The 26,399-nt window shown below is 38.9% G+C and overlaps 2 protein-coding genes across 11 annotated transcripts in view; one reads left to right on the forward strand and one right to left on the reverse strand.

The window, feature by feature from the left end:
- The window catches only part of Ssdp (Sequence-specific single-stranded DNA-binding protein), a 294,147-nt gene extending 290,991 nt beyond the window's left edge, over positions 1-3,156 (reverse strand). For 4 of the 10 annotated variants that reach the window (XM_083117122.1, XM_083117123.1, XM_083117118.1 and 1 more), the window contains exon 1: positions 2,988-3,156. In XM_083117122.1, the coding sequence (XP_082973248.1) occupies positions 2,988-3,043 (56 nt within the window). In that variant the 5' untranslated portion in view covers positions 3,044-3,156. Of the gene's footprint in view, positions 1-2,583; positions 2,934-2,987 lie in introns of those variants that run through there. The other 6 variants (XM_083117121.1, XM_083117117.1, XM_083117116.1 and 3 more) reach the window with 5 other exon arrangements.
- Positions 2,799-26,399, forward strand: part of LOC145983940 (ubiquitin-like-conjugating enzyme ATG10) — a 157,374-nt gene continuing 133,773 nt past the window's right edge. The window contains exons 1-2 of the mRNA XM_083117124.1: positions 2,799-2,895; positions 4,611-4,762. Of these exons, the coding sequence (XP_082973250.1) occupies positions 4,661-4,762 (102 nt within the window). The 5' untranslated portion in view covers positions 2,799-2,895; positions 4,611-4,660. The remainder of the gene's footprint in view (positions 2,896-4,610; positions 4,763-26,399) is intronic.

A 26,399-nucleotide genomic window follows, 5' to 3' on the forward strand; every position in this document is an offset into this window, starting at 1 on the left:
ATATGGTAAATATGATAATTTTCCTGTTGTTTAACTCGCTGAGATGTGCTGTAGTGAAGTAATGAATGTTTTATGTGGTAATATTTATCACATCTTTACGTCATTGCTGATAATAATTTTACCTCTTTGGCTGGGCATAATGCAGCTAGAATTTCTGCATTTTTTATTTGTGTGCATACAACTATATTCCATTTTTAAAAACTGTGTAATTGCTATGGAAGATGAGAAATTGGAGAATCCCTCGTTACAATTAAGGATTACATATCTCCATTATTTGTGGTTTTCGCATTTTGATAAAAAGTGTCGCATAAATCAATTAAATAACGAAGAGTTAAATGTTCAAGGTTGTACAGTCACCCAATGTGTGATATTTTATATTTTGAGAGTCAAGTTTTTTATTTAGTCATTTGTAGGTGAAAAATCATTGCAAAGTTAGGCAGTGATGGATCATCGAAAGAGAAAAAAAAATAGTAAGGACACAGGTATTGCCAAAAATTAATAACATGTAGGTACATGAACAATATGGACATGAGTAACGTGTCTCCAACTTGTGTAATGGACCTACAAAAATCAAATCTATGAGAATGCAAAACAAACAATATCCTTTCTGTGTGTCAAATGACAGTAATTATTAGAAAAATATGAAGCAACCAGTAGAATCGTTTTGCCAAAGTTTCCATCATGTACATAAAAAGTACATTCAAGCTAAGCACACCATGCCAAGTGCACAAGTCACACAGAATATCAAAAAGTAAGATTTCTATGCTGCTTTAATGTACCAGCAAGGGAACTATGGTTTCAGAATTTAGAATACAAATGTGGTTACCTAATAATTTATATTTATTGAAAAGTCATCCACCAAAACAAACGCTAGGCACAATGAAAGCCTAGTGCCAGTCTCAAAAACCATAACAAAAAATGTAAGATGGTAAAGAATAAATCCTTTGGAAGAGTCAATGTTTACAAAGCCATCGCAATCCCCAATAATGAGGTTGGTAATGTCATTAAGTGACATAAGGGAGTCCCTGAAAAACAAATGAGAAGTGATCTTAATGGCATTCAACCAAATATATGTGAACGTCCATTGTAATGATTGAAGAAAGATACCCCCCCCCAAAATAAAACACAGGCTACTGCCAGTACACAATGAGCTTACTACAAATTGTAGTCAACATAATAAAACACAGTATACTTTGAAAAATGTTCACAATTTGTGGGATAAGTGATGAAGCATAAGCCTAATGGGAAAAACTTCCTGATCTTACTGAGCAGGAGGAAGGAGAGGATATAGTTAAGTGAAATTGTGTCACTACAAGATAGAAAAATTGCAATTAAGTTGTAATTCTATGTTTTGTATAAAAATACAACCAGGTGAAACAGATCCTACTAGTACTAGATGTGATTTGATTGATTAAGTTTATATTAATTCGCGTTTCTGCCACTTTTGGTTAATTGCAAAGATGAGAATGGGTAATATGATGAAGGAAGATGCACAAAGAAGGCCCAGACCAGGATTTGAACCCGGGACCCCTGTAGTAGTAGAACAAAGTAGAGGAAGTTAAGCACTTGTATGATAACCTAACTAAAAATCTATAAACACAAAAACTACTCACTGGAAAGAAAAGGACCAGATCACACTATCAAATATCATAAATAAATCCATTGCACATGTAAAAGAACAACAACATACAGTTAGTTTACATGAAATAAATCCTCAATCTGAATATACCATTTGAAAACAAATAACAAGGAGAGTATTCTGAAATAAGTTTTGATTGGGAATGTTGAAACAGAAAAGGAATGATTGATTGAAGATCTGGAGCAATGAACTAATAAAAATACAAGAGCAAGATGCTTCTGAGAGGAAAGTTAATTTCACTGTATGAATAACAACCAGTAACACACATTAATAAAGATATTGCATGACGCATTTAAATGAAATGACATTGCAACAAGTGAAAACATCTTTACCTGCGTAAAGGGTATAGAAAAGTACTAAAGTGAGAACATTTTCTTTTTAAATGACACTTGAAAATTCAAAGAAATTCTGCCATCCAAATCCATAGAATTTCAGAAAAGGAACTGACGTTTGTTTAGGGCTAAAATAATAGTGAAAAAGTAAAATTCTGATTTCTGTCAACACAAAAAGCCCGCCATTTCTGAATCATGACAGGCCATATAAAGGATCTGTACCATTCTACAAAAACAACCCCTAACATCACGTTTATCCAGTGAAGCCAAAAAAAAAAGTGTTATCAAAAAAAAAAGTGTTATCAAATAATTGATTTTATTCGCTTGAAAAATACACGAGATACTTCCGTACGGCCCGCATATTAAAGGTAAGAAATATCAGACCTATAAAATAAAGGGGGTGATGTACGAAGCTGCTAACTGCAGTAACAAGAAGAGGAGTGAGCTCGAAAGGGGATATGAAATACGGTTCTCGTTACGTGGTCCAACAGGATCTGTTAATGTAAAGAACACACGGTAAGGTATCTTGGTGGCACACTGGCAACATTCTGCAAATACATACAAAATTATTTATCATGTAAACAGCAACGCTATGCGTTACCAGCTACATACGGATGAGTTTTTAGCATTTTGTTGAGCAAGCCCGTATTGTCTAGTGTTGTAACACAGGTATCGCACATTGATTTCGGCTGTTTACAGGGACCGACGTTTCATATTTTTGAAGACATATGTTTATTGTACATATTCTGCACAACTACATTCACTTGTTCACACAACAGATGATCATGATGTATGCGATCTTAACGCCATCTTGGGGGTGACACCAAACACCACAACAGCCACATTGGTCTAACTTGATCGAACACACAACTGGAACGCACAGCGTCACTGTTTCGTCGATGTATCCCACGTCACAGAAATAAGGTAAGAAACCAGCACTAAGATTCAAAGCACTTCAACAGACACAGACACACACAATATTGTTGATCGCGATGAAGACACTTGATGATACTTACTTTTCACGTGCTTGAGCATCAGAAGGTACGGTAGAGCTTTTCCCCTTCGCGTACATATTGTAGACTTCAACTGTCACGCACCTGTCAGACTACCAAGGCCGTCAGTGACCCCGTGACCATGGCAACGTCAAGGGACCTGTCAAACGCGGGCTGCTGATTGGCTCTGCTGCTCATTTGGCAGTAGGGAGCCTCACTACTACAGTTTGCGTAAGCAAGGAAGATAGATGACGCGCTGCCATTGGCTGGACCATTATAGAGCTCCGCTATTCCGTACAGCTTCTCTCTCCCCCACAAGCTCTTCGCGCAACTATCCTTTGAAACGAGAGATGATTGTTAAATTATAAAGCTAAGTACTGGAAAATTGTAACTTGTAAGTTTCTGCAGCTTATTTCAATGGTACTTTGATTTAATCAAAGTATTTCTGAACTCATTCTAAAATGTCCCTAAACACGTTGGTTCCAATTCCGTCAGGGGGGCGACCTAAATGAACAACAGCTCCGTGTATAGCTTGAGGCATTTGACGAGGGTTTAGCGCTTTGGTAGAAGTCAATATCAATCCACGCTGGGAAATGCAATTTTCGCAATGCTATAATTATTGAACCATATTAATATTATAATTACATTTGAGAGATAGTCATTCAAAATTATGTGTATGTAAATATTGCGTCAATTGTGTTGATTCTCAGCGTAAAGTTAACCAACCTTTCCTTACAATCGGAATGACTTCGCAACTTGCCTGTTACACCGCGAGTTTACGCGAAAATAGATACGACTTGGGAATGTTATTTCGTAACATTAATTCAAACTCAGAATTGGTCGTACAGGTTTTTATTTCCGACTAAATATGTTTTATATGGAAACTACTAGTCCTTAAAAATGCATTGAGACGGCAACATAAAAGAGTTTTCTTTTCTTTTTCCTTTTTTTTAAAGGAATAGAAATATATATGTAGTGGCATTACACAATAATCTCTTCTTGAGCTGTAATCTGTGACACTATTTGATATGTGGTTGTTATGGTGATTTGTCAGATGGAAAAAATGTAGACATGCAAGTAGGTTTTTTTCTAAATTAAAACTTTTACTGCAAGTCTAGTTCTGTAAGTTAAGTTGTATATACAGTAAAGTTGAATTCATTCTGCATCTAAAAACAATAATTTTTCACATTTTCAGTAACTTAAACTGAGATATATACGTACATATATTTTTACTTTGCGAGTGTGTTAAAATACACTGAATTTACAAAATGTTATTATTATAATAATTTGCGATTTTTAAAAATGTGTATAATATTCTTATCCAGTGCAGCTTTGTTATTTTTAAGGCGCGTGTCGTGTCTCCTAAATAATTGTAAAAACTTTAGCGATTCATCAATTTCATAAATTCTCTTATTAATAATGATTGTGTTCAAAGTTCGACACTACAATGCATTTTAGTTTCCATGTTTTCGTTATACCCAGCTCGTTGCCTGTATTACCTATTGTGTTCCCAGTTTATTTTTATAAGTTCGGAATGCATGTTTTGTGTGTTTGCTGCACTGTAACGTCTATGTGGCAACGCCGCGAGTACGAGGACCTTGGCCGAACCAGACTCAGAGGCCCTAAACCTTGGTTTCTCTTTTTCAGGGGCGCTCACGCCGGCGTCAAACGTGCTTTGCTTTCCCCAAACAAACCTTATGACAGGATGGCTAAGTTGGGAAGAGTTTCTATCTTCCGTCGCAGAAATACTACAAATTTCAGACAGAATAATGGATACCTGGAAATTGTATGGTTCTAAGGTAAATGCCACTGTACCACTTTTAATGAAAATCATTCTGCTTCTTGTCCTTTTGTGTATTTTAAAACCAGAATTGCAGAGTAAATTGTTGTTCGTCCTACTGATAAGCGGCGGTTTTTAAGGGCGAGAGTTGCGTGCTCTGTTTATTTCCAGTTCAGTCCGATGGGTATACACTGCATAGCTTGTCTCTTTTGTTTGGTATAACCAGATCCTCTTGTTCCAGCGTTTCGTATTGTGTTGAATTACTGTGACTATGAGAGTTTATTTTGGTGACTTAATACACAGGCTCTTTTGCATTTTTACTTGGCCACACGTGCCTTCATTTTACCATATATAATAGATGTGCATGCGTTTCCTTATTATTTATTATCATGGAGCAAACGAAGCCTCTTTTGCGCCCCCGCAACCAGGAGTTCTTACTCATAACCGAGGAGCGTGGTATTAAGGTTCAAAAAAAGTCGACGCACTTAATGATCTCAACAAATTTAACCCACGTGCTGCGTACGTAGGCGCGCTACCAGCATATCGAATTTCAAACGCCAGAGTTGTATATAAGAAACACCTCTAGGTTCCCCGCAGCCTGTGCGGTCGAGCGCGTCCACTTCTCGCCTCTGAAGATTCCAGGTTCGAATCCCGACTTATGCATGGGTGTAACTTTGTGTGTTCCCCCATCATGTATAGTACACACGAGAGTTGCATCACTGTTACGTGTGAATGAGAGTATGCCAGAGGTCTGAGGTTTGATCCCTGTACGAACCATTGTATTTGTTCCATCAACCCATTTCATCCTCATCGTCGCGATTGATCTGAAAAAATAAACAAAAATATATGATGTACATCAGGTAAGGAAATAATAAAGTGGATGAAATAGCAACAACAAATATTACCTTGCCCCAGGACTAGAGCGTAGAACCTCTGTTTCCCCACCCCAGTTAAAGGGTGAGAGGTTCGATTCCTTGCGGTTGCATATTGCACACTAGTGCGAATTCCAGTTTGAACTGCAGGTCTAGTCCCAATTTGCCTATGTAAGCATAACGTGAACTTTAGTCCCCGCCCGGTTTCCCCCCCCCCCACCACCCCCAGCCCACAGATCTCTCTCTTTCTTTCTTCCCCTTCTTACTAAACTTTCTGGACAAAATATTTGCCCAGTTTCCCTCGCGCGCCACGTTAACCATTGCTATAGTATGCTGAGTCGACCTCTTTGGCGGAGTGGTTAGAGCAGCGCGCTACGACGCCAGTGGTCCCGAGTTCGAATTCCGGCCTGGGCATGTTTTTTTTGTGAGTTGTCCCTTAATCTATTTCATGATATCACCTCATCATCGTCGTGATTAGCCAAGTGTGGCAGAAAAGCGACGCGAGAAACAACAATCAATCAATGAAAGCTATAAAATGATGTTATGTAATTTTGTCTAAAATTTCATTGATCCAATGTAATTCACGTTGTTGTTGTTTTTAAAATAACACTAGGAAAACTTCTTTCTCCCTTTATTAAACATGAAAAATTTATTTTTGTCATTTATCACTAATGTTCCTTAGATTTGTACCAATAAGATACCAAGGAAGAGAGGTGCTATTCGCTTCGGCATAGTCAAAAGGGTGCAAACTAGTGTTGCCAACCATTTTTGAAGAAATACACCTATTATCACTCGTAAATGCTCCTGGATTGGACCAAGATGTCCCTGGAGCACACAACTTTTAGTTAAGTTAAGTTACAGATAGTTACACAAGTAAACTTTTACAATACACAGCGGCCTCAGTGGCGGAATGGTCAGCTTAACGTGTTACAAAGCCAGAGGCCGCAGCTTTGAACCCTGGCTGATTATGACATGTATCGTGTTTGTTCCAGCATCCATTCATCTTTGTCCTCACAATTGACACAAGGTGAAGAAAAGGGACGTGAAATAATAGAAATAGAGAAAGCAAGTTTCAGGGTACTGTTGAAATTCGAATCTGCCTCGTTGACCTCGCAAGATGCCTATGTGGGAGAATTCATGATAGGAAGGGAATTTAATACTCCCTGCCTTCATGGTTTAATGTCATATGGCATGGCAGTTCTTCCGGTTTATGAGTTGGCATGTGGTGGTGGCGTTCCAAGAACAAATAACAGCCACACAAGTTATGGATATATCGCATTTTTCAATGTGTTATATGCCGGACCCCGTGGCCGAGTGGTTAGCACATCGCGCTGCGACGCTTGGGGTCCCGGGTTCGAATCCCACTCGGGTTGTTTGTAAATGTCCATTCATCAATTTCATCCCTCATCCCCATCTTCGCAAATTAGCAAAGAGGCACAAAACGCGAAATAAAATAAAATAAACAAATCAATCAATCAATGTGTTATGTAACATTGTAACATTTCAGAAACATCAGTGAGATAATGTATGCTGTATGGAATCTTGGTGACTGTATAATCTCTCCGTTTGATATATATATATATATATATATATATATATATATATATATATATATATATATATATATATATATATTAAATCCGCTGTACAGTCAGTGACAAAAAAAATGGGACACCCAGATCCTAAAATAATTAATTGCTTGCCCGCAAGGTGCTATACGTGTTGCCGAACGCCGGCCCCCGTGGCGGAGTGGTCAGCAAGCACATCGCGCTACGACGCTAGGGGTCCCGGGTTCGAATCTCGACCTGGACATGGATGTTTGTGAGTGTCCATTCATCATACCATCACTCATCCCCATCTTCGCAAATTAGCCAAAGGTGGCACAAAAAGCGAAGTAAAATAAAGCAAATCAATCAATCAACGTGTTACCGAATTCTACGCCGGCGGCGGAACTTGCTATTGATTGATTTGGCTTATTTTACTTCGCATTTCTGCCACTTTTGGCTAATTGCAAAGATGAGGATGATTGATGATATGATGAAATTGATGAAGGGACGCTCACAAAGAACACCCAGGGCGGGATTCGAATCTGGGATCCCTAATTAACAAAAAACAATCATTGACTGTGTCAGGAAAAGTTGTGTACAATTGATTGATTTGCTTTATTTTACTTCGCTTTTTGTGCCACTTGTGGCTAATTTGCGAAGATGGGGATGAGTGATGACTGATGATATGATGAATTTGATGAATGGACACTCACAAACATCCACGCCATTATATTCGATCTCGGGACCCCTGGCGTCGTAGCGCGATGTGCTAACCACTCCGCCACGGGGGCCGGTAAGTGTAGTACAAGAATTCATGATGATTTTTGGTGGGTTCTCTCAAGAGGAGTATTCTCCAGATGCCAAATATAAAAGAAAATCAACACCCCTCACATTTTAGCTTTAATGAATAATAATGTCATAAATGTGTGCTGTGTGTTTTTTTCTCATTTTACCCGGGTGTCACAAGAAAATCATACAGGATGGCGAAGTTGAATTCAGTACGAAAAGTTAGAGGGCCTCCCTCATGGCGCAGTGGCAGCGTCATTGCCTTGTAATCAAGGGGTCCCGGGTTCGATACCCGGTGGAGGTACAAGTGGTTCGGATCCCACTTTAAACTGTAGGTCCAGTCCCGATTAGCCTTACTGTGCATAAAGTGGACTTAAAACACCAACTCAGACCAAATCAAACCAAGTACGAAAAGTTACATTAGCATCAAGTACTTTCCCTCCTGTGTCAAAGTATCTAATTTTGTTGACCAGTGTAATTTTCTTAGAATTAGGCTAAAGACAGACACAGAAGACATGATTTAACAGGGGTTTACCCATAATTTTTCATGCGGGGGTGTGAGTTCGTATTTAGAGGGTGTAAGGGAAAATTTAGAGCCAAAATGACCATAAATTGGCCCGTTGTGAAAATATTTTAAGGGTGTTAATATCGTAATTTCATAAATGCAAAACTTTAAGTAGAATATGTAGACTCTACAAGATACATAACTGCAATCTACAAACGCATTAAAAAATATGATTACACTTTTTTCTCTTTTATGGAGTTGGCATCATTTAAAAAATAAGAAAAGTTCCCGAACAATTCTCAGCTTTACTGGTATTATATCTTACCACTTAGTAAAACATGAGTATTTCCATTCACCAATCGCACAGTACGTGGATTCGTGGTATCGATCCTCGAGCCTCCTCTTTGAAGTACACGATTTTTCGGCAGTAGTTGGAACCTGGCACGCTTAATTCTCTCACACATGCAAGACATTGGGTGGTTGAAATCGGGTCAGTCGAGAATACCTCATTGGTATTTTGTGTTGATGTATTTTGCTTTTAGTATAGGAATCTTTTAAGAAGTTCAATGATGTATTGCACACATATTAACACCACTATTTCGCCATTCTAGATTATGAATTTATTTTATAAATAGCTGTTTTTGAAAGCCTTGGTGGCATTGATTGTAATAGTTTGATTGCCTGTATTTAGTAGCGTGTCCTGCATTTTCGAGAATGGGATTGTTACATATACCTGTTCTAGTAGTCAGACCTCAGTTTGCTATCTTTCCTACCTACTGGCCAAATGGGGTTATGACCCCCACCAACCCCTTTTGACTGTATTCAACGAAAACTTCCAAAAGTCATATGCTATGAGGGAGCCGCGGTGGTTTAGTCGGTTGAGTGAATGCCACGCGAGAGACCCGGGTTCGATTCCCTGGATGGTGATCTAAGGTCGGAATTTTTAAAGTGGTTCTGGGATTTACCCAGCCTCAAGTAAATGAGTACCTGGGGCAATCTTGAGGGGATAAAGGCGGCGGCAGGATCGTGGTGCTGATCGCATCACCTCCAAAAATGGCCGATATCGAGAATGTATGGGTCACTACCTCCACATCTTCCTATGTGCCTTCATTGCACTGTGCAATGTCCACAGGGAACTTACCTTACAAGTTATAAAGTGACGCTCAGTGCACAAGAAACAATAATTCTCGTTTACGATTCCGATTAAACGATTAATTTTGGTTTTTATTACTTAAATTTTCTGCCACTTTCGTCTAATCACGAAGATGAGGATGAGTGATGATATTATGAAATTGATGAAGGGACACTCACACAGACCACCCATGCCCATCCCGGGATTCGAACCCGAGACCCCTGGCGTCGTTTGTGCGCTATGCTAACTGCTAATAAGTAATAACTCCACCACAGTCGTCGGCATTTATGATTCCGAGATACAGGAAGAAAATACGTGGTATAATAATGAATATCTTAATTGAAGAACTATAATGCAATTAACTCGTTTACGTGCTTAGGTAACAGAGGTTATAAGACATGGTGACGGTGTTAAATCAGTAATCTCTATTAAATATATAACAATAGAGGTGAAATGAAATACAATACAAACCTAAAACTCCAAATATGCTTTTTATGACACCATTCCAGCAGCCCTTGAGGTCGATCACACTATGTAGGTACTTATTGTATCTCCGAGGCCCGGCTCTGCAATGAATATTCCATTTTATTCATTCTTCAATCTGTTTCATCAAGTCATCATTAATCATCATCGTGACGACCAAGTTAAAGGCGTTAAAGAATCAATGTTAAATAATCAAAATACGGATATACCATTCACAATTCAACAGACAAGTTGTAGCAATTTGATCTACTCATCTTTACCGAACTAGGGCCCCCATCCGGCGGCACAGTGGTAATGTCGTTGCCTTGTAACAAAGAGGCTCCAAGTTTAATACCCGCTGAAGGCTCATACTGGTTCGGATCCCACTTCCAACTGTAGGCCCAGCAACGATTACCCTATTTGTGCATAAAGTGGACTTAAAAGTCAAACCTTTACAGAGTTAGTGTATCAATCCTGAAGAATGTAGCACTACGGTATAACATTAACATTGGAGGGAATTATATTCCACTTCTGCCGGCCTATGTAGCGGAGTGGTTAGCGTAACAAATTTTGAAGCGAGGGAACCTAGGTTCGAATCCTAGGTAAGAGGTGGATGTGTTACGTTTGTCCCATTATCTATTTCATCCGTATAGTCACTATTAGCCTAGAATTTATTTTCCTTGTGTTAGCACGTTCATCACTTGTAATCGTAGCTGCTGTGGTATTGCAGTGTGTTCAGTGCTGGATAGGAAATGGTAAGAGAAATAAGTTGACCAACAAGAGAAGTTATCGCATTCAACCGGACTTAATGTGGAAAGAAGTGCCATTAATGGTCCACATATATTATAATTGCTTGTTGGCCACTTAATTCTTTATTTCAACCAAGACAAGGATGTATCTCCATAGAGGTAAAGCGAAAATTCTTGTAATGTCTGCATCTGATGCCAGCGAAAGCATTTCTTTCTTTTTCTTCTGTTGGTGCGACAGCTTTTCAACTTTATATCGACATGGTAGTCATTATTTCACATGTCAACCAGTTGGAAGGCACAATCACTCTGCTAGACTATCAGCTCTCATACATTCATTTTGAATACTTCACTCCACTTGTAAGTGGATAAAGTGTCTTTATTTTCCTTTTTTAAAAATTCGACTGCATTTACAGTTCGTGTTTGGTTTTTGTTTTAATTTTACTTATCTATTTTCAAGTATTGGTAAAGCGTGCCACGGAGGCACGTGGGAATATGGAGGTAGGGCCCTACACATTTTCGGTCTCTGTAATTTTATGATGGTGATGTAATTAGCACCACGCTCGCTCCAGCAGCATTTACGCCCAGGTTTAACGTCAGGTACCCATTTATTAGAGGCCGGATTAACCCCAGAGCCGCTTTTTAGCCGAGACAAGGTCGGAAAGAATTACGGACGTATCTTAATAACGTTTAAATTTTATACTGAATCCACATTACGTTGCTACATAGCAAAGTCCCTTGAATCCCAATACTTGAGGTGGCAGTCAGACGCTCTACCTCTTCACAACCTCATCTTTTATCAGTGGTGCAGTCATGGACGTTCGGAAGGTTGGGGTGGGGGTATAGGCGTCGATTTCTTCAGATATTGGGGGTGGGGAGTCAAAGCTAAGCGAAGCATAAATACCTATTTCTTTCCGTTTTGCGGAGGGGGGAGCAAGTTCTTTTCTTTTAAAAAAATACTTTTTTCAGTAGTCAGCCCTCAATTTGCCATCATTTCCTGCCTTTGGCGCTCTTTTATAGGAATACTGGGCCAGAGGGGGGAGGGGGGGCATGACCACCACTACAATCCTTGCCTTGGACACGCCACTGAAGGGGCTTATATCCCCGTATTAAGAGTAGGGCGTGAATAGCCTCAGTGTTGACGCACGTATTATAGTTGTTTTTTTAACAAACAAATTTCTACATCCACCGTAGATACACGCAGATGTGGTCCTTTCTCAAGACTCTAAAAGTCAACGTCTCTTTCGCGTAGTACACTCCGGTAACGGTAACTGTAGCCTTGCAGGCAAACGAGGCTTTGGCGTTTGATCTCACGGCCAGGGTTTGTATAATCCTCTGTGGCGCTTGTGTTGTGTCGTCCATATGTGTTTGTGATAGTCCTTTCATTCGTTTCATCTCATCACAATTCAACCTCATCTTTTTGCGATTAGCCAAAAGTGGCAGAAAAGCGAAGTAAATCAATCAATCAAGATACACGCAGCTGGTCCCGCGGTACTAAAGAAAGGTTAGTACAAAATACTTTTAAAATGCTAATGGAAAACATGGCTACCAGCCATAGGCGCCGACTCCATGGGGCTTGGGGGGCTTGAGCCCCCCCCCCAATGTTAATGATGTGGGGCAGAGCCCCTCCAATAATTTTGCTTAAGAGGATCTAATGTATTATTTTGCTTCTCTTGTAAAGTTTACTCTGAATTGTGCAACATGAACTTAACTTTAAATACACACTTGAAATGTTCTAGACCATCAAATTTGGGAGGCTGAGACCGCTAAACCATCAACTTTGGGGGGGGGGGGGTTATGAGCAGAGACAGCAAAACACATGACTTATTACTATATACTAAGTATATAATTATGAGTATTGTTAACATTTTTACTAAAAAGAGTTTCAAAATAACGAGGTGATATGACAATTATACCAGTATGTTGTTTAGTGAATTCTGAACAATTTGAGGTCGTAAACACGACTTTCAGGCAATATTGATATGTACGATATTTAGTATTTCTCGAAATCTCTTCCTCTAGTCCAAAGAATAAGGGGAAAATAATTCTAAAGTCTTTGAGCTTATTTAACACTGGCTTGCAGGAAAGTACGCAAGGAAAGCTTATAAAGAGTCTGTATTGCGAAAGCGGGAACGACTATGATGAAAGGCATTATTGCTAAAGCACGGCGTGCTGTGTGTTTTTTTATTATCGCAAAATTAAATTTAAAAAGTAAAATATTGTAGCAAGAACAAAAAAGTAAACTATTTTCCTGCGATTTGTGTTAGCATTTATGTAAATAATTAAATAAAACTGTTAAATATTGTAAATATTCGCTATTTTTATGGGTACGTCAACACTAAGGTTCTTTGCACCCGTCACATGTCCTTTCTTTACAAGTCTGTTGCGGACATTAAAACACACCCATTCCCTCGCCGGAACTCGAACACAAGACCTCCGGATCAAAGCGAGTTGAGCCGACCACCCAACACGCTCGGCTACCGAGGCCGGCATAAAACTGTTATGTTGGCCTCTTAATGTAAATACATAGCCTACTTTTAAATAAAAGTGTTAATTGTTATCTAAAAAAACAAATGAGCAGACACACGTTTTTCATGTTACATTTCTTTTGCATGAGGAATATAATAGCTGCTTAAAAACTGCTATACGAAGACGTAATTTTTATTTTTAAAAAAGGGAGGGAGTGAGTCATTCATTCATTTACTGTATTTCTGTGATCAGAGCCCCCTCAATAATTTTGACAAGTCGGCGCCGCTGCTACCAGCTTCCTTCTGGTTGAGTTGAAGAAGCATGAATTCGCTCAACCAGGCTTCATTCCACATTTCCTTTAATCTACTCAGACTTCTGCAAATGTAGTTCAACAGACATGACTGTAGTAAGCGGGATCCACTATGCTCCCACACGGCAATATGATCAGAGGCCTCACATTGCAATTACGGGCACTCAAAATGTCAACATTTTCCAACATGCTGACTCAGCAACATAAACCTGTTGCTGAAAGTAAGTCATTCGCCCTCTCAAACGTTCAACTTCATCGCCATTATCACTCGCCTAATCCTTGACCGGGGATTTTCTGCTGAGTTGTAAGTAGAAACCCCCTGCTGGAGAAAGAAACATGAATAACGCCAAGTTGCAAATACAGGATATTACTGCGTTGTCAGAAAGCGAAGGTACACTCTGCAGTGAGTCATCCTGACTTCAGTGTGTTCATGAGATTTATTAAGTAGAGTTTGAGTTTCTGTTTTAAGTCCACTTTATGCACAGGAAGGCTAAGGCTAATCGGGACTGGACTTACAGTTTAAAGTGGAATCTGAACCACTATGTGCCTCCACTGGGTATCGAACCCATGACTCCTTGATTACAAGGCTAGGCCACCAGGGAGGCCAATTTAATAAGTACCTAAGTAGAGATCATATATATATATATATATATATATATATATATATATATATATATATATATATATATATATATATAATAGACATACACACACACACACAGTGGTGGACACTCCATATACCCAGAGGCAGAGGTTGCGCTCGCTACCCCTGTCTATGGGATGGGTCAGCAGGCACGTATCTAGAAATATGTTTCGGGGGGTCCTAACCAAGTGTCTCAGGAATAGTAATAATAATAATATTCATGTTTAATTTAAAATAATTAAATTAAATCAAATTAATACTATGTTCTTCCTGTCCTTCAAAGTCGTGTGATCCCAATATCATCATTGTCTTCCAATAAGTTCAGAGGAAATTATGCAACAAATGCTAATCGAGTATATTTACATTATTTAATTTTCATATTTACTAAGTCTTCGGGGGGAGGGGGGTCCGGACCTCTAAAATACGTCCTTCCTGTTCTTCAAAGCCGTATGATCCAATTATAATCCTTGTCTTCCAATAAGTTCAAAGGAAATTATACAACAAAGGCTAATCGAATATATTTTTCATTTTAGTATTTGATAAGTATTTCGGGGGGGGTCCGGACCCCCTGGACCTCCTCTAAATACACCCTTGGGTGGGTGGTCAACTGGTATTAAATGTTTTTGTCAACATGGTTTTGAAGAGAAAGATGAAGTATCATACATTCTGGTATTATAATACTGGTAATATAATACTTGATATGTGATGGGATGGGGGGGGGGGTTCATAGCTTCTTCTACCCATAGGCGTAACTTAGCGGGGACAAGGAGGGGCACTCGCCCCTCAAATTTTCAGGTTTACTAAAATTGACAAGTTAGAGGCACTTTTGTTAACCTCCTCTAGGACCTCAGGAGTAAGGTAATAAAGAGTAATATTTTGTGACATTTATTTAGAAAATTATCCTGGATGATATTTTTATAGAAATGAAAATCTTTATGATTGTGCCACCTCCCCAGTATAGTTAAGCCACAAATTCGACTCTGTCTCCTCAAAATGAGGCCCCAAATTACGCCAATGTCTCTACCCCTCTTCCTAAGGACATATTCGCCACCGTTCACACACATATACATAGTGTATCGCCGCATAACAGCGACAAACTTTCACAGCGTGTAGAAGACACCAAAGCGAACAACTTTTCTTGATTAACATTTTGCTCTCTTTCGATGCTAGGAGCACTCGAAAGCAGTAGTTGCTATCATGTATGTATGCAACTGCGTTGTACAGGTACATTTACTTCGGGCCTCCCCGATTGGTGTTGCCTGCAGTGGGTGGAGACACTCTGCACATTAGTTCGGATCCTACTTTGAACTGTAAGTCCAGTACCGATTAGCTTATCTGAGCATAAAGTGGACTTGAAAACAAAGTTTGTGAAATGTTGCTGCTAACGTTTGCTTCTTGTCGGATAAGATTCTGAAAACAATAATACCAATGGGAAGAACATCCTGCCAGCAAAGACATATTTTCTCCTTCAAGTTAGCCTATATTATGTTTTTCACTACAGACACATGCGTTGCTTTCTGCATATACTGCTTTAGAGTTAAAGAAAGACTTCATAAGTCTTGTAATAAGGTATTCACATCCCAAAAGATGGTCCTGTAGGTTAGTAACATAATCGGTCCGTATTGTAATAAAATGTCCGTTGCCTTCGGATATGAAACATAATGACTGTAACCGGCCCCCGTGCCGCAGTGGTTAGCACATCGCGCTACGACGCCAGGGGTCCTGGGTTCGAATCCCGGCCTGGGCATTTTTGTTTGTGATGTTTCATCAATTTCATCATATCGTCACTCAACTCCATCTTCGCAAATTAGCCAAAAGTGGCACAAAGCGAAGAAAAATCAAGCAAATCAACAAAATGACTGTATTCGTACAGTGTGGTTGCATGCATGCAAATTAGAAATTGAGAATTTTTGAAACCTCGCAGCATTTAAACAGCTTGAACGAACAAAACCTTAAGACGAGCGCAAAAATATTAAGAGACATTTGAAGAATAGTGTGCCCTGGAAGCCCAAGACAGGAGAAATATTCCCTCAAAGTTACGTTTAACGTGGCCTCGGTTTGAACCCAGTTATGTAATTAAGACTAGAATATGAAAGTCCTTTTGCACTCTTTTTCAGACACTATAATATGTGTAATAAGTAAAACTGTACAGACTATAATGAATTATTATAATGTAAGACAAACAAATTTTCTAGGAGAATTTAGTTTTCCATGCTCTTTCGGAGTTGAGAGATATTTGATGATAAGTAGATAATATGAATAGATCAAGTACACGTTTACATGCGATTTTTATAAAGTTAATATATCCAGAGAAATGTTTACATACAATACAAATTATTTCTTATCGCGCTCGTTATCGTACACCTTTCGTGTGTGTGTGTGTGTGTCTTCAATAGAAAGTTTGTCTGTTGATTAACAGTTGAGATATGACTATAACCTTATGAAACTAAGCTAACAAGAAGTAAGTTAAAAACTGTGGGTTGTTCACTGAATTCTACTGTACTGATGCAATCTATCTGCTAAACTTACTTCACTATAATTCGCATTTGGGAAATAGGAAGCGGAGGAACTCATTAGTCACTACTGCTTCTCAAATACAATGTTTGGATCAGCCAATTACTAGCATGAAAAAGTTAGTGGAAGAATCTTCCGGCAACGAAAAATTAGCTTTTTATTCAAGGTCAAATAGTTAACGAGAAGTCTTTTCACTCACCTTTTCAATTTTTTTTAATCTTCGATGTCGCACTATGTCCTCGGGCATTGTAAGGTAGTGAAGGTCAGGTAATTGGATATTCTTGTACTCTATATTTTATTTCCTTATTGTTATTTAACGTTATGTTTTTTTGGTGAAGATAACTACTAGTATGGAATGAAAAGTTGATGGACCTGAAAGAAAAATAGCGTTCCCTTGGCTAAAATTACTAGTTCTAGTGCAGAGTTTTTCAGCCGACTGGATGGAATTTATCTTCAAATAAAATATAATTTAATTAGTAACTCAAAAAGTATTTGCACTATTGAAAATACTATTAAATAGTTTAATGAGCTCACACACCGAGGTGGCGACTATACGCGCAGCTAGAAGCACGATTTTCTTTTAAAACAGCAGAAGCAAACGAAAGCATTCACAATGAAGTCGCTGCCTTCTTCTTTGGTGTGTGAGGAGTTCCCCTCCGGAATTCGAAAATAATTTCTTCTTTTGGTGAAGTACGGATTGCAATATTTTAGTCAATCTGGATTATAAAATGCGTGTAGTTGTAAAGTAGTTAACCATTTTATACAGTGACAATATTCTATGCTTAAATTTCCGTGAGCAGTTTGTTATGCCACAATTTAGATGATACTGGACGTGCAATTCGTCGTATGAGAACCAGAGGAAAGTATCTCCAAAAATGCGGACTTCTCTAAAGTCAGATCGACATATCTCCACTTATAATCCTTAGCAGTAAGGTGGAGTCACGCATTTCCAATTTACTGATTCTTTTTAAGTCAGACATATTCCTAAGAATACATTATTTCCTCTCTCCTGTAAATTTGATACATTGGAGTTACGTCCCTCTGGTTCTCAGACGACGAATTGGTATAGAGTTTCTTCTTATTGGTACGTAATATGAAAGTTGCAAATTTAAACCTCTTCTTTTGTGTATCCCCCCCTCCCTCTGTGCCCATCGCATGTCTCTTCGGTGTCCGAGCGCGTTGAGTTATTGCCTCGCCCATCTTACCACCGGATGTTTCGGGTTCGAGTCCCAGTCTTGGCATTTCTTTCAGTGTCCGTTGTTCACTTTCATCTAATCCTCATTCATCTTCGTCGTCATAATTAGCCAAGAGTGGTAGAAAAGCGACACTAAATAACAAAATTACAAACATATTTCTTAGTTTGAATACCAGTGTGCGCCAATGCACTTATTGTGTGTTCGCTATGGCTCCTTAAAGTTGTGTCTCTCAATTACACGTATTGCTACAACAATTAAGACCTAAAGCATTATGTAATACTTGATACTGCTCTTTCAGCTGAACCTTACGTTTAGACCCACACTCCTATGTTCAGTTGGAAAATTACAACTTTATCAACACATCTACCTATAACTTCAGCCATCACATCTCTTAGGAATCCCGCCCAACCCCGTGGCCGAGTGGTTAGCACATCGCGCTGCGACGCCAAGGGTCCCGGGTTCGAATCCCGGTCGGGCTTGGTTGTTTGTGAATGTCCATTCATCAATTTCATCATTTCATCACTCATCCCCATCTTCGCAAATTAGCCAAGAGGCACAAAACGCGAAGTAAAATAAACTAAATCAAATCAAAATCAAATCTTAGGAATCCCAAGTTAAAAGCTGCTTAATGGAAAATAATTAACAAAAACTGTTTCCTTCATGAGATAAAAGCATTTGTACTAGCCAGACCCGATGGAAACCTGAGCCCTACTTTCCAGACACTTCGGTCTTCCTCACATACTTATCGTCGACCATCTAAGCAAGAGGCTTTTCTTCATATTGTCTGGTTATTGTACGCAAATTGTGAACTACGTGAGAAATGGGAAGCACTTGTTGCCTTTCTTGCGACACTCATGAACAACAACAATTCATTGAACGCAAATTTTCCCTCGAAAATAGCAAGCCATATCTTTCTTGATAAGTAGAGTGTGGAAGATCATTTGAAGCGCGGTGAGCGGTTGAAAATCGTGGCATTCCCATTCGTGACGGTGGAGAAAAACGTGGATCAGAATCATTCGAGTCCGATGTCATCGCTGGTAGCTGCAAATTCCATTATAATATAATCAGTATAGAACATTGTTGTCACCAGAAAATTGCTTCAAGAAAATTCATATTTGAAATTAAAGAACAAACATTTTGGCAAAACTAACGTTGTGTTGTAAATACCGTTATTATTATTATTTTTTTTTTGGCAAATTGAAGCGTGCAATTGTTCTTACTTAATTTCAGAAGCATGACATGATGGAACTTCTGATAATTAGAGGTTTACAGAATGAGATTATTAAGGTTTCAAATCCACAAACATGAGAAAATGCATTTATGTATTCTCATCCACCATTGTTAACTAATACTATTTATGAAACCGGTAAAGTAGAAGACCAAAGTCATGCAAGCTCAGTGCAATATTCATTACCTCGTTTCCTCGGTCTGCATATCCATGAGAATCAACAATCAATATCACATGACCTTGCAACATCTCAGGAAATATAGTAACTAGAGAGTCGCATTATTGTGCACGTGGAAGATGTATGCATGTATTCATGAATACTCTTTCTGAAGCACAAATGTTCGTGCTCCCAACCGAGCCACTTAATTATTTTGTAAGCATTCTTTCGTATAAAGGTTGCTCTTTTGAATTTCAATTCAAAAGTATGCTTTCTTTTTGAATAAGTTACAATGGCCTGTAGCAGGCGATGTATTACTCAACCAAGGTGCACATCGTATAAGTGCGCTCAAAAGTGTTTACTGTTATAGTTATCTTAATAAGTAAACAGTTTATCATGCATTTTACGACAGTATCTTGCTCTTTTCCTATACCGAAAGCCTGTTTTCGGAAGAAGTTCCTTGCGAATCGTATCATACTATCTGGCGCGCTATTTGTTGCAGAACCTTTCTCATAATTCTATCAAACCGTCACAAAATCATAATAATAATAAATTACAGAAACAAACACTTGTATGGACATAAAACCCGCTTAGCTCACTTAGGATAATCGGAAGTTTAAATTGGAATCCAAACCTGTATACACACACACACACACACTCACTCTCACTCTCACACACTCTCTCTCTCTCTCTCTCTCTCTCTCTCTCTCTCTCTCTCTCTCTCTCCCTCCCTCCCTCCCCCCCGCCGGATATCGAAACCGGTACCTCTTGATTACAACTATACATATGCGATTAATATCATTTAGGGAGAAATTTGCCTAAGAAATAACACTTGGATGGCGTAGTGGCAAGGGATCCTTGGTTCAGCCTCCGGCGGAGACACATTGCAAAGTTGTTCGGATCACACTTTTAAACTGTAGGTCCAGTCCAATATTGGGCAAAACCATGAAGACATGTTTTCGGTAAATAGGCGAAAATAGATTTTTGCCTAGTTCCCTAAATGAACATGTAGTGGCTTTAAAACAAACTTCTTGACTATGAAACATAGGATCTTTGTCATTAAATGTCAAGTTTATAATTATTTGATATTTAGGAGATCTATTGACATCTAATTTCAGAAAATATGCATGCAACATCCAAAATTAACACTCGTCATAGACCATACAGTGTTGAAGTGATTATTATGAGTAGGCTATAGCCATTCCTTAAAATATGATCTAATTGAACACAATGTGGAGGAGTTTGGGACTTAAAATTGTATTTTTCCACTTTCAGATATATTTTTTAAATAATGTGGCCTACCCAGTACAAATAGATTCAAATTGTATCATTACAATATTAGTAGCAACATGATGAGCAACATGATGCACCATTGAAGGTTTATTTATCAGAAGGTGCAGACAATGTTTTTACTAAAAATACGATTTTGTATAACTTATAGTTCCAGGATTTTCATCCGTTTTACAATCGCTTACTTTACTACGCACAATTCTCACTTTTCCACTTAAGTTGTGGTGCTTATTATTGACGAATGAAACAAAATATCTACTATTGGCGATTGGGTTGCAAAACTGGGGGGGGGGGGCAAGGACAGTTTGCATCCCTTTGTAGATAAAGTTTAGCATAGTGCGGGGGAAGAAGTGGCAAAAGAAGGGGGCAACAGCCCCCCTAATGGCTGCCACTGATAGTTCATATATTCTCAGAGGGGAGGCTATTTTCTTTCCCAATTGGGAACTAATTTAAAAATTTAGAATCTGGACAAGAAAATTCAGAGGAGCTGAGGTTCCTGGTTTCTCCTCTTCAATTCGAACAATGCCTAAAACTTGATAACTACGACACGGATTATGAAAAATGGGAACATGTTTATAACTTACGTAAATTGCTTACACAAATAATAGGTTATACCTAATTTGTGCGATTTTGCGCCCCCAGAAATCCTACGCCCAGGCCTAAAAACCTTCTGGTCATGCTGTTTTGACTTCGGTTTCCTAGAAATTTTTTTACCAGTGCAATATTCAAGTTGTGCAACGCAAATATTTGCTGTCATTGGAAAGCCAAGAAGGAAGCATCGGCCTTGAGTTAATCAGCGTAAACCCATGAAAGCTCAGGTAGTTTTATGGGAGGTTAACTATGGTCTGCTCGTGTTTGTCGAGAGAAAGTTCGTAAGGATGACCTTTCCATTTTATGGCAACTATTTCTTTTGAAACATGTATTAGACAAATGTTTCTGCCACGGCATTCTCAATTTTGTTGCCAACTAGTCTTGTCTCGTTACTATTCGCAACTTATTTCTTTAAATTAATATCATTTGTGTTAGTGTTTGTACTTTTTGGTTGCTGACGGAAATAAATGAGGAAGAGAATGGGAATGAAAACTTGAGGCTTTTGTGCACAGATAGGCAAATTGGGACTAGACCTACAGTTTAAAGTGGAATCCGAAACGATATGCACCTCTACCTGGTATCGAACCTGGGACCCCTTGATTACAAGGCTACGAGAGGCCCCGGAATGTAAAACCGAGAAAACACCGGAAGAAAAACCTAGTTTTTCAAGTCTTCACCAGGGGTGTAAGGAGTGGAATCAGGGAAAATTGCGCCCGGGAAAAATGCGCTCTCGCAATAAAAGTGGGAAAAATGCGCCCTCCCAAGAGTAACCACATTAGAAAGTGGGAAAAATGCGCCCAGCACATATGACCAGTCAGCAGGAGAGAAACTGACAGCGTTTCTTGACTACTTTGTGCAACAATGGCTGCAAAATCCAAATCTACCAGTTGATGTGTGGCACTGTGGAGATGCAAAGCACCGCACGAACAATGCTGTCGAAGGGTGGAACAATAAGCTGCAGGAGAAAGTTCGACTTCATCCCAACTTCTACACCCTTCTGAAGACGCTGAAGCAGGAAGCGGAATACAGCGGATACAGATATGACAGGGCTAGCATCGGTTTGGAAGGAACGAAGAGGAAACGAACGTACATAAAACTGGATGAACAGATTAGCAAAATTTTACATACTCACAAAACAAGCACACCCAAGGACCTTACCAAGTGCCTGAGAAGTCTGGCGTACACCCAAAAAATGGAGTAAAAGATCGTCAACGGAGGTCACAAGAAATGGAAATACAAATGTAAATAAAAACTTTAATGAAATAAAATAAAAATTACAACATATTAAATAAAAATTACAAAAGTAAAATTTAAAAAAAATTATGACAACGGACATCATCTCCAGCTTCTAAACACGCCAGAAAAATTAATATTTTTACTGTACTTTAAAAACAAAATTATCTTTCCTGACAGTCCCAAGCCTGTGTTAAGTGTGAGGGGAAGCTGCGTAAAGGTTGTTTTAATCAACATATTATAATATTGGTGAAGGTTGTGTGTGCTGGGCGCATTTTTCCCACTTTTCATTGTGGTTACTCTTGAGAGGGCGCATTTTTCCCACTTTTATTGCGAGAGCGCAATTTTCCCGGGCGCATTTTTCCCGACACCAAGGAGTGACCCTTTCCGAGAACACCAAATGTTAACCTCTCTTGCACGTAGTGCACACTGCACTGCATTTTGCAGACTAGCGAGGCTCTGCCGTCTGGATCCATGGCTAGTATAATCCTGCGTGGGGCTCATGTTGTATTATTCCTATGTGTTTGTGACCGTCCTTTCATCCATCTCATAGTCATCACCATTGATCATCATCTTCGCGATTAGCCAAAAGTGGTATAAAAGCGAAGTAAACGAAAGCAAATCAATCAACAAAGTCTTCACAGGTATTGAAGAACACAGTCTGTTTCTCGTTTTTCGCCAAGAATGTCTGTCTTATTCTCGGTCTCGTTCTGCAATAACTATATTATCTTGTGTCTTTCTATGCGAAGGTTCGAATCCCAAATTTTGAAAAATCTACATAACATTTGAATTTAAGCTGGAATAAGATCATTCATTTCATGAGTGGAATATGTCCAAGTGCTCTACCAGTACTCTACTACATTGTAGTTGGTTAGACCAGCGGATTTGTAGTAAAATCACAGGTCTTGTAGGTTCGATCACCACCTGCGGCAAGAAAAACATTTGTTCACCTGAAGACGTAATGTATACGTAAAAGCACTAGACAATGGATAATGTCCAATTGCATTGCATGCTGAATCCAATGTTGTTCAGAACTATTGCTAACTCCTAGTGCTACCACGTTTGATCTAACCCGCTAGTAGCCTTAGATTCAAACCATGAGTAAGGAATCGACATTTCATTGTATTTCTTCCTTTTTTCACCTTTCATGATAATCGTCGCAATTAATCTAGAGACACAGAAAATCGGCATAAAATATATTTAGTAATAACCACTGACACAAATATAATAATGTTTCGTGGATGATAAGTTTAAAGAATGCAGTGAAAACGAACAATTCAGTAGCAAGATGTAGTTTCTTGTGCTATGCTTCATATCAGAGACAGGCATTCAAGTTTTCTATATTCGTGTTAGTTCCACGTGTTAAACGTTGAGTTTACGCTTAGATGCACTAGCTTCATTACTTGACGCTTGTTCAAACAGAGTCTACATTCTTCAACACACTCGAATATCATGTTGGTGAAATTTTAGCGTCTTTTACTCACCCACCGGTGTCACGTCACGACATAAGAGTACATGACTTCTCACTGACAGAGATATGAACATTACAGATGACATAGGTATCATGAATTGTTTTGAATTAGAATGAATGAAAAAAACTGCTTTTGTTCATAATGCACAACACAAATTAACCGTAAGTAGGTATACTAATCAAGGGCACCCGCAAGGGGCGGGCAGAGACGGCACTTGCCCCTCCCCGAGATAGTATCTGGAAAATGTTCATGTAATTCAAATGGTGAAATTGTAGTGATATTTTGTTACAAATCATATTGTTTTTTGTGTGATTTATAGGCTGTAAGTTACAGCAATTAACTGCCATGTCCAACAAAATAACGATAGAACATTTTTACCAGAAACGTTAGAATCATACTGACTGCCGTAACTTGTAACTTGGGTGGACGTGATTGGGAAGGGAAATTTTATAATCCCAACGTTTGGGACTGAAAGAAATCGCCATTTCCCGACGTGGTGAAAATCTCGAATTCTGCTTATGGAAAGCAAGCAAGGTGAATCCAATTTCTACTTAAATAATGATTGATTGATTGAGTTGGTGTTTTAAGTCCACTTTATGCACAGAAAGGCTAATCGGGACTGGACCTACAGTTTAAAGTGGGATCCGAACCACTGTAAGCCTCCACCGGGTATCGAACCCGGGAACCCTTGAATAGAAGGCGACGACGCTTCCAACTGTGCCATCGGGGAGGCCCTGCTTAAATAATGAACTCGAGTCTGAATTTGTCAACAACCCCAAAGTATTTTTAATTCAATTTCAATTACATATATAAAATAATAATAATAATAATAATAATAGTAATCACAATAATAACAATAACAACAACAACAATAATTGGGGAAATATAAGTTTCTATGACTGAAAGGCAAGTAAAATCTTACCTTGCATCCCCTGAGAAAAAATCCTGCAGGTGCCCTTGATACTAATTGACATTCGTCGCTTGTATAATCAGGAGAAAAATTTCAGTCTCCAGAGAGATATTCAAGTGGGGAAGGGGGATCTTGGGGCTCCAGGTCCCGAAAAAAACGAATAGGAGAAAATGCATTAAATGGTGCAGCAGTGCTGTTTATACAGCAACATTAAACGTGTGTGTGCTCAGTATCTTCTGGGTGGAATTTGGCCTCATCAGAAAGAAAAAAAACTACTTATCTTGTTTAAATTCGTAAACAATTTCTCTCATTGTTGATTCATTTGCTTTATTTTACTTCGCTTTTCTATCACTTTTGGCTAATCGCGAAGTTGAGGATTAATTGTGATAAGATGAAATGGATGAAGGGATTATGACAAACACATATGGACGACACAGCACAAGCGCCACAGAGAATTATGCTGGCTGCAATTCCAGACGCCAGAGCCTCGCTAGTGTGCAAAATGCAGTCCAGGGTACGTGAGAGGGAGTTTGACATTTGAGTGTCTTCAAAAAGGGTCACCCCTTACACCAATTATTATCTGATTGTTGTATCGAAAGAACAGCATCAAATTGGATCAAAACCTGTAGAATACCAAAGCTTACAATAATTCTTCAATGGGAAACCTCATGTTACTATACTCTATCCAGTGGTCCTTGGACCTCCAACATGTCCTCTGTAAATCCTCTGTAGAATTCTATAGAAGGCATTCCTGCCCGATTCTCCTTGCATAAATGAATTTCACATTATGTATTATTTTTGAACTTATGCACACGTAATGATTAGGCAAGTTTCCCTAACATTTTCAATATCCTGGTATACTGGTTAGATCTTGGCAGCCTATTAAATATTTCTCCTTCAGAGGACCAGCAAGTTTTCTTACAAGCTATTTTCTTATTTTGCATAACTTTTCTGCCACTATGGGCTGATATTGACAATAAGGATGAATGATGATCAGATGGAATTGATGAACAGACACACGAAGAAATGCCTATGCTCAAGGCAGAGCAAATCTGACCCACCGGGACTCGACAGTTTGATAATAATAATGGTTTAAGTTGAAATACGACTCTTTTAAATGAGCAATTTATGCACAAATTCACAGGAGAAGTTGTGAGGCAAACTACTTTTCAGTAAGCCCTTTCAGCTGACTTTTTGTAAGAAAGGCTGGGTGCTATAGCGCCCTGCTAATGACATTTTATCGTCCTATTGGTATTGGCGAGATTGTGAGTCGACCACTTAGCGTACTAGGGCATTAACGCTGCTATACAGGTACCATTTGTGCTACAAATATACAGGGAGGTTATTTCAGTCGTTCACCGCCAGCGTGACGGCCGGTCGGCGGACTCTTCATGCAACAGGTCCCGGCAAATTGCGTTCAGGAAGTCCGTAACAGAAACCGCTTGTTTTGTAATGTTTCCACTTTTCACAATTACAGTTACAATTACAATTGAAATAAGCACGTACCTTGTCGCAAGGATGCTGTGTGTGTGTGGAAAAGGTGTCCTCCCAAATACAAATATTTCTGGCACCTTATTTCTGACAGAAAATCTT

Source organism: Lepisma saccharinum, chromosome 2 (genome assembly GCF_977018435.1).
Source record: "Lepisma saccharinum chromosome 2, izLepSacc3.1, whole genome shotgun sequence".
In the NCBI taxonomy this organism is placed as follows: Eukaryota; Metazoa; Arthropoda; class Insecta; order Zygentoma; family Lepismatidae; genus Lepisma; species Lepisma saccharinum.